The sequence below is a fragment of the Molothrus aeneus genome, chromosome 7 (genome assembly GCF_037042795.1).
Source record: "Molothrus aeneus isolate 106 chromosome 7, BPBGC_Maene_1.0, whole genome shotgun sequence".
Lineage (NCBI taxonomy): Eukaryota > Metazoa > Chordata > Aves > Passeriformes > Icteridae > Molothrus > Molothrus aeneus.
This window is the reverse complement of record NC_089652.1, coordinates 3,549,995-3,567,761: the sequence shown is the minus strand read 5'-3', so window position 1 is coordinate 3,567,761 and position 17,767 is coordinate 3,549,995. Positions and strand designations below refer to the sequence as shown.

At 45.6% G+C, this 17,767-nt stretch overlaps 1 protein-coding gene across 1 annotated transcript in view; it reads right to left on the bottom strand.

Annotated features, from left to right (window-relative positions):
• Positions 1-14,554, bottom strand: part of ABCA12 (ATP binding cassette subfamily A member 12) — a 79,537-nt gene extending 64,983 nt beyond the window's left edge. Inside the window, exons 1-2 of the mRNA XM_066553296.1 lie at positions 14,486-14,554; positions 10,533-10,626 (exon numbers count right to left, since the gene is read on the bottom strand). Of these exons, the coding sequence (XP_066409393.1) occupies positions 10,533-10,626; positions 14,486-14,554 (163 nt within the window). The remainder of the gene's footprint in view (positions 1-10,532; positions 10,627-14,485) is intronic.
• Between the last annotated feature and the right edge of the window lie 3,213 nt (positions 14,555-17,767).

The window sequence follows — 17,767 nt, the reverse complement described above, 5'->3', positions numbered from 1 at the left end:
CCAGGAACCTCAGAGCACCAAGGGCAGCAAAAGAGCTCCCTTATCCCTCCAGGCAGAACTTCTGGTGTTGGGGCCGCAGGACCAAGCATCCACCACTCTAAAGGTGTTGCAGGGTAATTAATCTGCTGCCCATGTGGGAAACCTTAGAGCAGGGCACTTTAATCTGGAAGCATCCTTGTGTGAATATCCCTGCTGTGTCTGCAGTGTTTGCCCTTTGGGATCACCAATTACAACCCTGCCTGGCGTTCTGCACACATGGGCACTTTCCTCTCATCTTCCTTCTCATCTCCCACACCCTCATTGCCATGCAGGACATTGACTTGCACACCAATCCAAAAATGCACACCACAGACCTCACTGGATCACTGTCCCTACCAAGATGAAGCTTCAAAGACGCTGGAAGCCATGGGGACTGGGATGGAGGGCACAGCCACAAGGATGTGTAGGAGCTGCACCCTTCACTGCCCTCCACACCTACCAACACCCACACAGCTCATGTCTCTTAGCAGACCAGGAGCAGCCAAAGCTGTGTAACTCCTCAGGGGAAGGCTGAAAGGAGAACACAAGGATGGGTCTGGGGAGCACTGGTCTTCTCCAGAGACATGCCAGATGTTTACAGAGGTGATAAAGCAAGAGATCATGATGTATCCAGATCAGAGGAAGACTCTTCCTTGAGGTACAAGTATAGCAATAACAAATTCTAGAATTATGAACTATGGGAGGAATTTGGAAGGACTTAGAGCATAGGCAGTGTCAGTGTGTGGATTTTGAAGGCAAGAGAATTTTTTTCATGCCCAAGTAGTGGTGATACAACCCTAATTGGACTCAAAGAATTGGACTGAAAGGTGGCACACTTTGAACTAAGTGGGCAATTAAACAATCAGCTGCTCTATCACAGTGAAGTGTTCAGCATCAGAACACAGCAATGGTATCATACAAAAGATTCTTTCTTCTCTTTTGAAACAGCAGCCCCAGATATAAAGAGCCAGGAATTTGTGACCTGAAGTTTGGAAGTGCTGCCACTGGTGGTGGTGGCACAATACCTGTGAGGACATTGTTGGCTCATGAGGTTGAGGCACTCGGTGAGGCTCTGCCAACGCTCAGCAGATGCTGAGCATTTGCTGGCAGCTGGATGCAGCCATGGGACCTGATCCATCCCTGAGTCACAAACCAGTGTCACCCCACTATGCTCTTGGCACAGGAGCAGTGGCAATGTCAGGGAGGACTCCTCTGGAAGAGGCCTGGGCTCTGACAGCAGTTAGAGAAATAAGGAAGATTTTTGAGAAAGACCATGACACAGAAAAATCAAAAATGTCTGGGCCAGATTCCCATGTGATGTGAGCTGGACCCAAGCTGGTTTCCAGCCCTGCATCCTGCAAAGAAGGAATTCACTGATGCCAAGATGAGCCGTGAGATTATTGCTCTCCATGCTCCTGCCCTCCATCCCCTTGCTGGTGGTGAGGAGATGTGACCCCACAGAGCCACAGGGGCTGTCCTGCCCACCCAGATGAATCCCCAATCTTGCCCCGAGTTTGCAATACCTCTTTGAAGGCTTCCAGGTTCCTCCTCCTCTCCTTTGCTCCAGTCTTTGGTGTGGAGGTTCTTTCTCCTCCCTCTACACCTGCTGCTCTTTGGCTCCTTTGTGATTTTTATGCTCTCTGCTCTTTCTGTTCTCCCTGATCAGTCCATGAACCCGATGTGATCACATTGCAGTGCTGATTTTTAATTTATTAAATAAGGAGGTGGAAGTGGAAGTGGAAGGTCTGTGGTTGAGCAAAACCAGCTTGCCCAGTCTTAATAAGCATGGAAGTGGATTCTGTCTGCTCTGGGCTGGTCTTATTGCAGAGCCAAATTCCCAGGGCCAGATGAATTCCCTGCTGGCCCTGTAACCCCTGCATGATTGGCCAGGGAGGAAGCTGCTCCAGGAGATCTCCATGCTGACCTGTCCCTGCCTTGGCTGAGGTTTATCCAGCACACCAGTGACACCAGTGCTCAACATAAGCACCAGCTAGCAAATGTGACACAAGGAGAGTTGTACCTGCTCTGTAAATTTTAATGGACAGTCTTTCCACAGTGATAGTTTCCCAGTCTGAAGTGTAACACCCCCACTAGAGACTTTTGCAGTATTTCTACTGTTGGGAATTCCTTTGTTTTCCACAGGCAGCTCCTTCTCCCACTCAAACCTATGGCAATGCCATATCCAAGCCTCAGCTTTATGATCCCACATCATACACTAGAGCAGATCCACAACACATAACAAATTTTTTTTTTCAATCTCCCCACTACCTTTAGCTTTAAACCTCCTAATTTGCTAAAACTCCAATTTCCCTTGAAGGGTCCCACTAGCAGTGCCCATGAGCCAAGGGGGAGAGATCACTGCACCCCCTGCTGCCACATGTCTGAGCTGAGAGATCACCCTCTCATATTTCTGGCCAAATTGACACCTCTGCAACCAAAATCCAAGCCCAGATCTGTATCCTGTTAGCAAAGGCTGACTTTGGGTCTGCCAGCAGCAGAATCCCAAGTGCTGAGGCTTTTACTGTGTGTTCAGACAGAGAGTTTTGATTTCCTAACCCCACTGAAAGAATTGCTCAGAAACTGAAGGAAAGAAGCATCCCAAGGGGCAGAGGAGGCCAAGGGCTCAGAGCTGCATGGGCTGGTTCTCCCTGTTCAGTAGCATCTAACCAGGCCAGCCACATCTCCAAGAGCTGGAAAGAAACAAGGCATGCAGAGCAGTAACAACAAACATAAGATACCAATTAATGCATGCATGCCACTGGTAATTCTGGATTTTCCCCATTTGCTCTCATTCAGAACAAAAAAAGAAAATTAATTTCTCCCATTTTTCTGAATGTTGTAAATTCCAGCACACTTCCCTTCAACACGAGCAAAACATTTTGTTTTCTTCAGGTAAAGGTGCTTGGTATAATACCAATGAGAAATGTCAGGGTGGTTCTAAATGTCATACAAGAGGGATGAAAATGACTATTTCACTATGGTCTAGAAGATTAATTGAAACTGACCCAAATGTTTCAACCTAAATGGACCATGTTTCACGTTGCCACATTGATTTTGCTGCTTCCACTGCACTGAGGTTTGTGGTATTTGCATTATAGCTGAGTCCAGCCATTTGCTGATCCAGCCAGGAATTCAGCAAATCAGAGGCACAGCACCATGACCACAGCAGCCCCCAGCTGAGTTTTTCTGGTTTCTACCCACCTCTAGTTTAGGGTTGTATCACCACTACTTGGGCATAAAAAGCTTCTCTTGCCTTAGCAAAATTCACACACACTGACACTACCTATGCTCTAAGTCCTTCCAGATTCCTCCCATAGTTCATAAAAAATCCATACAAATCTCAGCTCTGGTGAATTGGAGGCACTAATGAGCCAATGGTTTCATTAGAAAGTATTGTGTTTAATTGGAAATGCATTCAATCATTGCCAAATCATACAAGGCAACATCATAACTGGGACTTTTCAGCTAGGGAAAAGGTAGCCAAAAAGTGGTTTGATAAAGAAATGAATAAAGTTAGGAATCAGTGAGTAAAAGGGTGAAAAATGGTCACCCCTCAAAACATAGATCAGGACATAACCAGCAAACAGGACTGAAAACACATTTTTTGTAACAAATATCAAAATGTTCTAGAACTTACTGCCATGGTAAGACATTGATTTCAAAAGAATTAGACAAATTCACAAAAATAGAATTGTCAGCAGCTACTAAAATGATCACAAGGATCAAACCCCTTCAGCTCCTGGCTGAAGCAAGCTTAAAACTTTCAGGATTTTTGTAGTGGAGGGAACACTCTGTGCTGTGTTCCTACACACTCTCTTAAACCTCCCCCCTGAGCAGTAAAAAGACCCCAAACTGTTTATCAGCTGGGATCCATATTTATCTCAAGAGTCACAACAACTCCCAGTGAGAATATGCCCTGCTCTGGTCACCTCCTCCCAACTTTCTATGCCAAATGTTTTGCTGTGTTTGTGCACACACAACCTCCTGCCTTTCCTTCTAGTCTTTCTCATTGTCACACAGCTTCACTTTAAATTTTAATTTCTGCTTTTTTCAACAGCCAAAAAGACAAAAGTGCCTGTTTCATGATACGACAAAGATCCTGTTCCCCTCAACCACATGCAACTTTCCATTTCCAGCTTTGTTCACATCTATTTATCAGTAACAACTGAAGCTGCCTATTTTTATTTTTTTATTGTACAAAGCTTTATGCTAATGCTAGGACTTTGAATCTCTCTCCAAAAACTAAACCAAATCATCAAATCTATGGGATGAGATTAACTTTTAAGCAGGACACTTTTTATACATGAATACCCAGTTGGCTTATGCCTTACCTATTAAAACAGAATATTTAATTGTCCTGGCACTTCTATTGCTGTGACATTTCAGTGCAATTTTTTTTCTAATATCTAATCTGACCCTCTCCTGGCACAATTTAAGGCCATTTCCTCTCATCTTTTCACTTGAGACATGGCAGAACAGACTGATCCCCACTTCACTACAGCCTCCTTTTGCATCTCCTGATTTTTGAAATGAAAGCACAGCAGGACCCCAGATAAATCCATCCAAGCCCCCTGGACACCCAGTGTGGCTGGGTGAGATTTAAAGCCTTGCATTTTTTTATCTTTACAGCAACAGGACCCTTGTTTTTTCATGATGTCCTCAGCTGCCTGCCTAGGACACTGCAATCAAAGCAGCAGACACCTCACAGCCACGCTCCTCCCTCCCTCTGTGGCCTCCACAGAAGAAATATTTCATTTTGTTGCCCAATTCTTCCCCCAAGCACCTCAGGCTCTGCAATAAGACCAGCCCAGAGCAGACAGAATCCACTGCCATGCTTATTAAGACTGGGCAAGCTGGTTTTGCTCAACCACAGACCTTCCACTTCCACCTCCTTATTTAATAAATTAAAAATCTGCACTGCAATCTGATCACATCGGGTTCATGGACTGATCATAAAGAGCAGAGAGCATAAAAATCACAAAGGAGCCAAAGAGCAGCAGGTGTAAAGGGAGGAGAAAGAGCCTCCACACCAAAGGCAGGAGCAAAGGAGAGGAGGAGGAACCTGGAAGCCTTCAAAGAGGTATTGCAAACTCAGGGCAAGGTGGGGAAATGACAGAGCTGCTGTCTGCACCACGGGGCAGAGCTGAGGAGGCTCACAGTGCTAGGAAGGGATGCTGCACTGCCTGAATCACAAACACACCAGGAGAAAGCAGTAGGTGCACACAAGCCCTTTTCCTAGAGGGCTCTTGTAAAGCAATATTTAATGCAGACAAGGCTAACCTGGTCTTGTAACACAGCCAGGCTGATCTTGTCTGTATGAGTCCTACCCAAACAGGACCTAAGAAGAGAGGACATCTCCCAGCAAGAAATTGGAACCTAAAAGCTTAAATCCATATCTAGACTCTTGCAAAAAGACCTGCACAAAAACTATGTTTACCCAACCAACATCTTTCAATGCTGAGTGCCTCCAGAGCCCAGGTTTGGGTTCTTTAACCAAAAGCGACCTCTTTTCCAGAAACACAGGCATCAACAGCTGCTAATTTCAGTCTAAGCCAAGCTGCTCAGCACCTTTGGAAAAATACCTCTGCCCTTTTAGATCCCAGCACCTGAACTGAGATGTTTCAAGAAGTCAATTAGAATTAAATGATCACCCCAAGGCCCTGCTTCAATGAGGAAGGAAAAATCACAGTCAGGAGTTCTCAGCTCCAACCCTGAACATCCTTCAGTCACACCCCAGAAGGCAGAAGAGTCTGTGGAAAGAAAAGGAAGTGTGGAGATTTATGACAAGGGAGGCATTACAAACATCACAGCGCTGTCTTTATGCAGTTGATCCCCAAGCCAAGGGGAAGACAAAGAACTGTGTGGCTGGGCACTGCTTCTGCATGCAAGGAGATCAGTGCAGATGTCTATTCCAGCAAATGTGGGGTTAATTAATATAATTCATACCCCCTTCAGCTCTGGTTTAATGAAACAGAGGGTTATATGGCAGGCTGCTCCCTAGCACAACAGAATGAAACAAAACATTCATGCCATAACCAGGCACTTGGTGAGGTATTTTCCTAATCAGTGCAGACTCCATCAGATAAAAAAAATCTGATGTGCAGAAAAGGGGGGAAAGTGACAGAAAAGAAGGGGAGGAAAATGAAGCAGTGTAAAGGAACACAAGGAGTGGGGCTGCTCCACCACAGGCAAGTGGTGAAGGAGAGCCTGCAGTCTGCTGTGTGCTTGTCTGTGTGCAGAATAGGCTGAACCCTGGGGGTGGATTATGACTTGCATAAATATCCATGACTTATCCAAATGAATGGAGTGGCCTGTGCAGCTGAGCCATCATCCCAACTCCCTGTAATTAGCATGGGAACCTATTAATTTTTCCACATTATTGGGAAAAGAGATGAATACAGGTGCCTCCAACTAAGAGGAAAATTCCTATCAAGTACAGCATATTTTCTGAGTTTTCTCACCTCCAAGTGAGATACCTTCTAAGGCATCAGAGAGCTCTGCTCAGGGGCCTGTTCTGACTTTTCCAGCTGGTTCTGGACCTGTTCAAATCCTAGCTAACCATCACAGCAAGACTGAATGGGATGCAGCTCAGAGGCAGAGCCTATCCTGGGCCTTCCTTCTCCCTTCTCCCTATCCTCCCTTCCTTCTCTCCTTCTCAGGAGCACTGAAGACAAGAATGAGAGCAGAGTCTGTTCCTCCACAGTGCTGTGCCACACAGCTCTGGCTCTAAGCTGGTGCTGGTACTGACCAATTCTGATGATATTCCCCCAGAATATTGGCTGCAAAGAGCAGCCTCGTGGAGGACTCTGCTGCTGAGTCTCTGACAAACATCTCTGAGTGAATGCAATGCACCCTCGCAGCCATCTCCACAACGCTGGGGAAATCTGGGGGGAAATTCTGGGCAGAGGTGAAGGGTAGAAAGTGCTTCACTGGGAAAAGTTCTGCCAAGGAATTCCCTGGCAGAATTTGGTGGATTTAAGAGCAGAGCCAAGAGCACAGCTACCTTCCATGAAGAAGAACTGTCTGTGAATGAGGCACGGGTTTGACAGCCCTGGGAGTGCCATAGGAGCTGACCCAGGGTCTAACAAGGGTGAGGTTTGTCCCACATCCTCCCCACAGCCCAAGGTTCTGAGCAGAGTTCTGTAACCACACCCAAGAGAGCTCCTACCGGGAATACTGACGAGCTTCAACTACTGACAGCAGGGGAGAGGAGGCCAGCAGGAAAGGAAGGAATCGGGCGGGGAGGGTGTGACAGGGTGCGACAGCTTGTTAAAGCAAGGAGCGTAATTGGGCTCCTCTGCAGACTGAGTGGGCTGAGCCCTGAGGGACAGATTGTATCTCGTACACAATTCCCATACCTTGCTAAAACCTGGAGGATGGGAAGGCATTTGTGTCCCTGCTCTAGAAAACAGGTGATACAGGCACAAAAGTCTGGGTGATACCATCAAACCCGGTGGCTTTCACCTGCAGGCTTCCAGTCCAGAGTTTCCTATTCTACACAGACACATCCCAACGTCTCCTAGCAAAGACAAAGGCTGGAATAAAAGGATCAGAAGTCACAACTGCAATGTGAGTAGTAAATTGGATGGGGATTTTGTTTGTAAGACTCTGGGATCATCACAGAAACTGGGTATGCAGACAGTGAAATCTCTTTTTCACTTCTCCTGACAACAATCTCTGCTGACCTGGAAACACATCATCAAACAGAATCCCTGAATAAAGACGAGAGATAGGGGTTTTTTTACCTCCTAGGTACAAGATACTTTAGTTGTGAAGAAAATTATTTATCAGACCTCAGCTCCTTGTTTTCCTCAGTTCTTAGTTCTCCTGTGAGCTGCTCTTGAGTGATGACATTTATTTGGCATGTCATTTCCCTCTGAAGCTCAGCCTGGCACAAGCTCCCTTTGCATTAAGTGCTACACAATATAATTCAGCACAAGCAACTTGCTCCTGCAGGAAACCCTTGCCATTTGTTCACCCTTCACTGATATTTGCCAGGTAATTTCTCTACATAATCCTCCATCTATTCAATGTGTATTAGCTGCCCTTCAGAAGAAATTACTGTCTTCAATTTGAACTGTTTTAATTGAAATAAAATTAATAGATTTCATGATATTTCTGTGGCCCTGAATACACAAGATAAGCACAGAGCGGGATTTTCTGTGGGGTTATCTCTAAGGCTCCAAACCTCAGCATCTGAGTAGCTTATTCCATCTCTGTGCCATTGATTCTGTGCTTCCTGACTTTTGTCTACCTGCAATAATCTCTTGACAGCAGAACTGGAAACAATTTCTTGTCACTACTTAACGATTCTGTCTTAAGGCAGGCACTGGAACTCAGCATAAGGTGAATTTTATGAATAAAATGAATAAAATCCCCTCCTATAATAGTTTTCCTACATGTGTCCACCCACGCCTGCTTTTCTATCAAAAAGGAAAGTTCCCAAGTGATTTATCTTTTGCTTTTCAAGCAAAAAGTTTGATGCATTTTTTCCAGTTGTCAAAAAAAAAAAAAGTGTAATTGTCAAGCAACTGTTCTTATTTAACTATAATAGCAGCAGAAACTGGCTCTGGTTAGCATCCTTCTCTATTCCCTCAGGATTCTTAGATGGTGTCTGAACATCTGGATCACAAGAATACACCAAAACCATTATTTTCCAGCAAAAAACCTCTCTTGCAATTGAGAGTTCCTATCATCCACTTCTAAGAGAGACAGATGCCTACTCACACACTTACTGAGACTTGTACTAAAATAAAATTAATCTCCACAATTAATCTCATCCAAAGACACTGCCCAACTTTCCCCTTTCCTGCAAAGCACAACTGCTGGTGCTACTTGCAGTTCATAAGATTATTGCTGTTAATTCATTAAGGCAGAGATGTGATCATCCAGAGCAAAAATGCTCCAAATAAATATAGATTCAAACTAATAACCATGTCAAATAAAAGAATAAATACTTCCCCATCCAGATGGCTCCTTTGACATCCAACTTATCTGATTTATTGGGGACAGGAAGTACAACTGGTGGGGCAGCATGGGAGGTCTGCCATTTCCACACTTGGCAAAATCCAGGGTTTTCACAAAGTACAACGTGTCCTGTCTTGCCTGCTCCAGCTTGTTCCAGGGAATCTGGGAGAATTTGGAATATATAACACGCCTAAAGAGGTCTTCTGCTGACAGCAGATGCACTTGGGGTTCAAAAATGATCCCAACACTTCAAGAATGTCCTTTCCCATTGAAGAATACTTTCAGGAAGAACTTGCCTACATCCCTGCCTACGGAAGGAGGTACACAATGCTTCAATGGGATTAGGCTGTAAGCTCTCTGCAAGAGGACTATCCTAATTGCATGTCTGATACTTGTCACAGTGTGCTCCTGTCTTACACCTCACAGAGGAACATGGAGTTTCTAACCAGAGAATCACACCAGGGTGAACATTCCAGTGTTCAGAGGCAGATCCCTCCCAGCCACATCTCACACATGGGACAGCTACAAACACTGGGAGCCAACTGCTTGTCTCCTCTGCTGCCAGGGCTTGTCTCCTCTGCTGTCTCCTGTCCTCCTGCCCCAAATACAAACCCCCAGCCTTGCCCATGTCAGGGCTCTGCTCCTGCAGGCCCATGGCAGCCCCACATGGGTCACCCAGGATGGTGTCTCTGCTATCAACCAGGTGCTTTAAGGTCCCTTCCAAGCCAAACCATTCTAAGGCTTTATCATTTGATTCAATTCAAAGATAAAGCTCCCAGCTGGATGAACTCCTTCCTGGTTTACTCTACTTCATGAACAAATGTGCTCAGGGCTGGGACATGCTTCTGGATGGTGGTGAGGACTCACTGATCAGCAGAAGTGCTTTAGAGCAGACCCAAGTGCATCCCTGCTCTGAGGTGGACACTTCCTGACCCAAGGAGCAAGGCTTGCAAGCAAAACCAGCTTGTGCAAACTGTCACCCATTTGACCCCCAACAATTCCTGAGCCACCCAGGGAGCTGCTGTTTTCATCACAAGGGGCTCACATGCACCATCAGGTCCCAGGAGCCAAGCAAGTTATCACTCTTCAGCTGAGCCTTAGCAGTGAGATACTTTAAAGTGCACATTTTGCCTGTGGCATGCACAAGGTAAAACCTCTTGTGTTTGCCACCTCACCTGCATAATCACACTTGCAGCCTCTGCCCTCACTCATTTAACTGAGTAAGCCCTCCCCCAGTTTGCCTCTTCTCCTTCAGTTTATCCTGGAAAATTATATTGCAGTATCCAAATAACTCTTGATGAGACAGTTCTTTAAGGTTGTTTTCTAATTATAAAGCTAATTTGGAAAAAAAAAAACAAAACACATGAGCAAAAACAACCTCAGAGGAGCACACACATTTTATTTACAGCATGATGCATCCCAGGAAATCTCCACTGGAAACTACATGGAGCCAAATTTGTAAAAGTAACAAAACACATCAAATGAACACATCAGTCACTGAAATGAGAACTAAACCCCACAGACATAAAAACAAACCAGTTACTTACAGTTTTGCTGTGGCTCTGGAGGGAATTTGAGACGGATAATGGCCAAGATTATGAAAACAACCACGGGCCAGGAAATTAAAACAAACGACCATACCTATAAAAGAGCAATGAAAAGAAATCGGTTATGTTTGTGGCATTGATGTCACCCAGAGCCTGTCTGGAATGTACAAGCAGTGCCCTAAGTGAGTTATGAGGTGCATTGTAAATCACACCTGTCTTGGCATGCATACAATTAAAATCCAAGCATTATCTATTCAGGAAGAAAAACTAGCGAAGATTTTAAGAGCAAATAACAAGGCTGAGAGCAGCACAAGGTTTCAGTTTGGCTGATAATTATGGGGGACTGTGTTTACCCAGCTTTGAGACACTGCTATGTCACAGTAAAGGCATGCTGGGAAGCACCAACCAGAAGATAAAGGAGCTGCAGTGTGAAAGCTTGGTTTCACTTTCAGTGAAATGATGGACAAATAGGACTTCAACTGACCTACACCCCAAAATTAGTGTTTGACAAGCCTACAGCAGTTTTCCCCCAAAAATTTAGCTGTTTTTCACAAGTAGTGGATCCTCATGGTAGAGCTGGAAGAAAGGATTTGCACAGTGGTCATTCACAAGATGTGGAGCTCAAGCATGGTAGAGGAAGGGATTTATGGAGTTGTGCAACCAGCCTACAGAACACACATCTGAACATCCATCATCAAAAAAAAAAACAAACCTCTTATAAGAACTTCTGACCCCAGCATCCCAAATCCCTGGTACCTTTCCATCTCCAGACTGTAGCAGTCCATACACATGAGCTAAGATGATTCCCAGAATGGTTTTGGCTAAAGGAACCTTAAAGCTGACACAGTCCCACTCCCTGCCATGGGCAGGGACACCTTCCACTCTCCCAGGGTGCCCCAAACCCATCCAACCTGGCACTGGACACTGCCAGGGATGGGGCAGCCACAGCTTCTCTGGGCAATCTGTGCCAGGGCCTCCCCACCCTCACAGGGAAGAATTTCTTCCACATATCTAACTTAAGGTGGAAGAGAAATAATGTAATATTGCCCTAATGTACATCAATATGTATAGAACTCTTGCCTCTGACATGAGGGTTGCACCTTTCAATGGACAAGAATTAAGAAAACACTAGAATTAATCATCTAGTCTAGTAAATTAATCATTTAGAATTCTAGAATTAATCATCTAGTCTAGTAAACCAATCTAGGGAGGATGCCCAAAATCTTAAAATACAAACCTTGGAGTTCTGTGAGCTAGGAAATTGTAATTATTCAAATAATCCCTTGCTTTTGCACTAGCAGAGAGCTGGCTCCCATGTTTACTAGATTAAGAGTTTTCCATCCATCAGCAGTTAAATTGAAACTACTCTGTGCTACAAAATTGCTGTTCTACCTTCATGTCCATTTTTGGAACTGCAAAGATGTCTTTCTTCAAAATAATCCCATTTTTCATCGTTGCGTTGCTATTTTTTTTTCAGATCAGTACATCCTACCCAAAGCTGTTTTTCCAAAGTAATTCCAAGCCCATAACCATGTTTTCATTTCCTGTAACATTCACTGGAACATAAAGCCAAACAGACAGACAAACAAATCCTGGAGAGCAATTCAGCTTAAAGGTGGTTGCTCTACAGCAACTCCATCCCTATCGTCCCTGATGAGGTGACTCAGGCTTGAAAGCAGCAGCAAATTCATGCCCCAAAATAGGTAAGTGACAGATATCAAACCACAAGGCACCTCCCCACACACCCCTTCAGAGGGTGCTCCTATAATTTTAGCATTCAGCCACATTTTAGCTTAGAAAGACAATACCCTTCCTGCTTTTTATGTATACACTGCCAACCTGTAACAAGATCCATCAGTGGCACTGACATATTTTAGTAATTTTTTTATATCAGATGCCTTCCCTATAATCAGTCCCCAAACATGCAGTTTAACTGTGATTAATTCTCATGCAAATGGTATTATTAATGTGTCCTCCTTGTTTAGCACCACACAGGCTAAAGTAAAATTATGGGGTAACAGCACAGAAACTGATATTAGTCAGAAGCTGCCTAAAGGGAGGGCTGGACATCTGTCACATTCTTGGGACAATAAATGAATACTGATTGCTCCTACTCAGGAAAATCATTGTCCCTCCCCATTCTGAGCTTACACTCCCCACTTTCCAGACATGTCTTCTCTCAGTATCTCTGTCCTGTGACTTAATTGGATTTAATAGTAGCTGGGCACATCAGTTGCAACATCACAGCATTCCCACTGTCCCAGGCATTTCTAATAAACAAAAACAAGACAACCACCCTGGCCAAACTGTTTGCAGGTGGAACATGTTGACTCCAATGGAACCACAACCAACCTCAATCTGGCTCTTGGGACATGAAGAACTGTGATGTAGGTTGCATAATCTCTTAGTTGCTGGATTATTTCACTGCTAAAAGTTGATTTAATCTCTCAGAGCTTACTTAGGATCTCTGGTTGAGTGCACATTTTCTCTCCCCTTCTGCCTCTGTTTAACTAATGAAGGGCAAGACACAAGAGGCACCAATATCTCCAGTTCCCTTTGGCACTCAGGCCTAACTTTGCTCCCAAAAAGATCTGAGTTTACCTCCTCACACCCTCCTCAGCCCGAGCAAGCTCCCTAATTTGGAGCAAGAGAGGGAAATGAAGGAGGGTTGCAAGGCATGCCTGCCTTAAAATAGTCAGCAGCGGCCAGATTTTTATTTTAATTGACATTTCAGTTCTACAGAGTTGATATTTCAACTCCACAGGAAACCAGAATTACAGTAAGTCAGACAGTGGTCAGAAGCACAGGTAGGGCTTAGGTGGCATTTACTCAGGGTACACAAGAGCTAAAAGGGACCCAAGCCTTCTGCTTTTAACGAGGCTGTTACAATTTCTCTTGAGAAATTAGAGGTAATTTATGGGGATTCTTCTGCATCTCAGGAAAGGTCTCTTTTGCAGCAGTGAAGAAGGCTCTGAGGCACACAGCATATTCACACAGGAGTCAGAGGCACCCAGCACCTCTCTGAATCAGGCTCCACAACCAGGAGATAGGGCAGGGTAGGCTGGAACAGACCTTGCAGAAGCACACAGTCATACAAGGCCTTTCACTTCACCCTCATATCACACCCTCCATGGACATTTCTCTTTGGCCAGCGCTTCCTGTGCCTGCCAAGGTCTCCATTCCACCAGGGCAAGTTTAAACCCCACCACATTTGGGTTTCTGGAGCACAGGTTATGGTGCAGCCCCCTGAACTGCCCAGGCTTCTGCTGAAAATGCCACACACAGCTGGACCAAAACTGGACTGGGACACAACTACTCTGCCTGGCCACACAATACCTCCCAAAGGAATGTGTGCTCCCTGATGCTGCTGCAGCTCAGATCCCTCTCTGGATATTGCTGGCAGTGGTTTATCTTTCAGACAGAAACATCATTGGGCTGTTTGGTTTGCAGCACACTGGACTGCACTGGAAACCTGTCCTACCAGCATCTCTCTTGGATAACAAAAGTATCATCTGAGCTACTTTTTTGTTATCCATCCTTTACAAATGGCTCTGTGTAAGGGCAGCCCCATCACCCCCAAATCCCAGGGGTTCCTCAGAGGCTGTGCACCAGGCACAGGGTCTGCTCACATGGCAGCAGGTACAGAACTGCAGCCCTAACTCAGGTCTGCCCACAAGTCTGTGCATGGTTTTGCTTGCACAGACATTGTCATGAGAGAACAAGAGAGGCATCCATGGTACTCAGTCTGGACTCCTGAGCTTTACACAAGACCCATCTTCACTTCCTGACTTCACACAAGACATCTTCACTTCTGTGCCATTCCCTTCCTTCTGCTTCTACCACCACCTTCCCATTCTACCAGCCCAACCTCCCTCTCTGCAGGGTCCCCCTTGCTCCTCAGCTCCTGGTGTTTCCAGGTTCTCCCTCCTGCACTCCTCTGTTCCCACACTCACCAGCTGCCTCTTGACACTCAGCCAGTTCTTCCAGAGCAGGATCCTGAGGTGCTGGGAGAGTGCAGCCATGCTTGGCTCACCCAGTCGAGAGCGAGGGGGCTGCGGGTTCCTCCTCCCCACGCTTAGGAGGCAAAAGTGGAGGCTCTAACCCAAAAGGGCAACCAGTGTCCAAAATCCAGGCCTCTGCCTCTTCCCCACAGCATAGCTCTGAAGCAGCTACTCCATCCACTTGTGGCTGCTGTACTCCCAGGAACTGTGGCTCTTGTCCTCACAGCAATAGCTCCTAGCAAATTCAACAGGTTCTTCCTCTCTGGGCGGGCGGGCAGATGCAGCAGCCTGCCTCCACTTGTGTTAATTACAATATCCAGCCTCTCCTGGATGCTCCCTGTCCAAGCCCTCACAGATAAAATGGATAGCATTCCAAAAAGATGCTTCTGCTTAAACAAAAGGTGATGCATGCCTCCTCCTCCTCCCCATGATGAAACTCCCTGTCTGCCCACACACCGCTTCTGCTGGAGAGGTGTCATCAGCAGCAGCAGACTTAGGCCACTTGCCAGGCCAGTCTGACTTCCCTGAGTTCACAGGGAATGCCTGGGGAGAAAGCATCCACAGCCACAGCCTGCATCTCAGGGACTGATCCAACTGCTTGGCTTCCTGCATCTTCCCTTTCCTCCAGGAAACCAAGTGCTAGGGTTCTCACTGACTGGTTTCCATGAAACACACCAAGTCCCCTGAGAATGGGTCAGATTTCACAAGATTTCAGAGCATTAGTGTGGCTTTAATACTCATTATTCAACTAATAATTGAATTTCCCAAGGTAGTGGTACCTAAAAAGAACAGCCAAAGATGAGAGGAAAGAGGCAGGTACAGTGGAAAGCAATGACAGCACAGGGATCTGCTCATTGCACAAAAGGAGCAGCATAAATCTGAAATATGGATTTGTCTGATGGGCTCTGGTCAACTGGAAGAGCTGTGGTCCCCCTTGGGTGTGTGCTAACACTGAGACCATCCTTGAAGAGCTTGTAAACAATGTTCTCAACATATCCACAAAATCACATATCCACATACCACTGTTCTCAGCATATTCCACAAAAGACATCCATAAACATTCCTGTCCATGGCATTTCTCTCAGCCACAAACTAACTTCAGGCCTCAAAAATGAAAACCATCTTGGAGTCCTTGCCAAACTCCACCCAGGGACCGGAGTGGAAGTGGCAGCAGAGGAATTTTGATCCAAGGGTTGCTGAAAGCACCAAGAGGATGAGAGAGATGTGGTAGTTAGTGAAAGGAAATAGCTTCTCTGGATTGGTGAGGAAGCACTGCAAAGGTGGGAATGGCAACAGATCCAGAACAGTCCCTGCCCCACATACCTTCAGCCTAAATAGATTGGACATTCCAGCAGTGGGAGTGAAGCTGGAGCTAAAATTAACCTAAAAGGCTTCCCTGATATAGTTTTAATAGCAATGGGAAGAAACCTAAATGTCTAACCTTCCAGCTCTACATTTCCTTTTTATTTCTCTACCAAATATCCTTAGGAGGGAGAGGGATCTCATTTGGGTCTGGGAGCTGAGAACAATCACTGCTCCTTGGGGCACTGTTTTAGTTCAACTCCACATAGGAAGCACAGCTGGATTCACTGCATTTGGTCCAAACACATTGCAAACTTCATTCACTTCCTCTCTGGGGCTGAAAAAAGAAATCCAAATATAGATAATTCGGCTCTGAGGGGTAAGAGAGAAGAAATTTATAATTTCACCATTCACTGCCTTGCCAAGGTCTTCTAAGGCAAGTGTCTGATTGCTTCTTTTTGGTATTCAGTCAAACAACTGTTTCAAAAGAGCACTATGATTTGGATAATAATTTTCCCAAGCAAATGCACATCCTTACTTCCTTTGTGAATTGAGTCAACAAACATTCCCCTTGGGAAGTACCCAAAGGATAATTTGTTCAAGATCATCACTGTAAAATCAGAATAACTCAATGTCAGTTGGCTCTCAGAGCACCTGCATTCATCTCCCCAAACACCACAGCATTCCCATTCCAGAAGACAGGATGAGGACTTTATTAAACCATTATACTCTTCTGCTTTTTAATTCCTGTACTTAATAATTCCTGCAGATGGCACAGGAAGCTGTGGACAAAGTGACCAGAGCAGGAACATGTCCCAGTGTGCCAATGTGCAAACAGCCAGAGGGGGAAAGGAGGGAAAAGCCAAATTCTTCCCTCTCCTAATACATCCTCAGTTGGTTTATTCCTCTGGTTGAACAACCAGGACTCTTCTGGGCTGAAGGGCAAACCCACTGAGGGGTGGTTCAGATCACTGAGAAGAAAAGCAGCATCTGTTTCTGTGCCCATGGAGCTGTGGAAGCTCTCAGGGGAGCTCTGAACTGTGATTTTTATCCAATGCAAATGATTAGAGCCATGATTCATCCCCTGTACTGCAGCTCACATCACCCTGCAGGGGCTGCAGCTTCCAGGGCAGGAAGAATCACCCCACAGAGCCAGATCTTTCCTTGGGATGCTTTGTCAAATAGAGGAGTTTTTATTTCAGCAGCAATGAACGCATTTGTGCTTCCCAAGTGTTCCCAGTTACTTCTATGAGAAATGAAATCTTGCAAGTGATGCAAGACAGAATAAAGCCCACGAGTGAGTGATCTGCCAGATGCTGGAAACATTCTTGCAGGACATGTCTTTACAGGTGCAACGTGCCAGGGCTGGCTGCTGAGAGGCAGCAGCAAGGCAGGGATCCATGAACAGAGAGCAAAGTGCTGTGGAGGAGCTGCTGCACAGGGTCACTCAGAGGGTGCTGGGGGCTCTCTCCAGCCCTAACACAGCAGGGGAATGAGAAAAATGGCCACACTTATCATTCATATTTCACTGGTTTCTTGGCCAAAATGACAGGTCCACACGGCAGCACCACAAAATGCAGCAGTGTGCTCATGAACACTCCTGGCTTGGCTGTGAAATACAAGGGGATCAAACCTGACAGTGCCCCTTGAAGTCAGTGCCAGCCTCTATCCCTGGGATGTGGTTCTGAGGTGAACACAGTGGTGGCTGCATGGATGTTTGGATTTTGAAATCTTTTGCAACCTCACCAATTCCACGATTCTAACATCACATGCCCTTGCAGCACACCAAGGAAGGTAACATTTAAAAGTCTATAACCAATTTAAAGCCCTGCCTCCCTCACAGGTGGAGCAGCAGTTGCCTGAGGATTTGCCAGGATTAGGCAACACAGTGCACAGCACTGGATGATGCTGCAGTGGTGTAAGACAAAACTG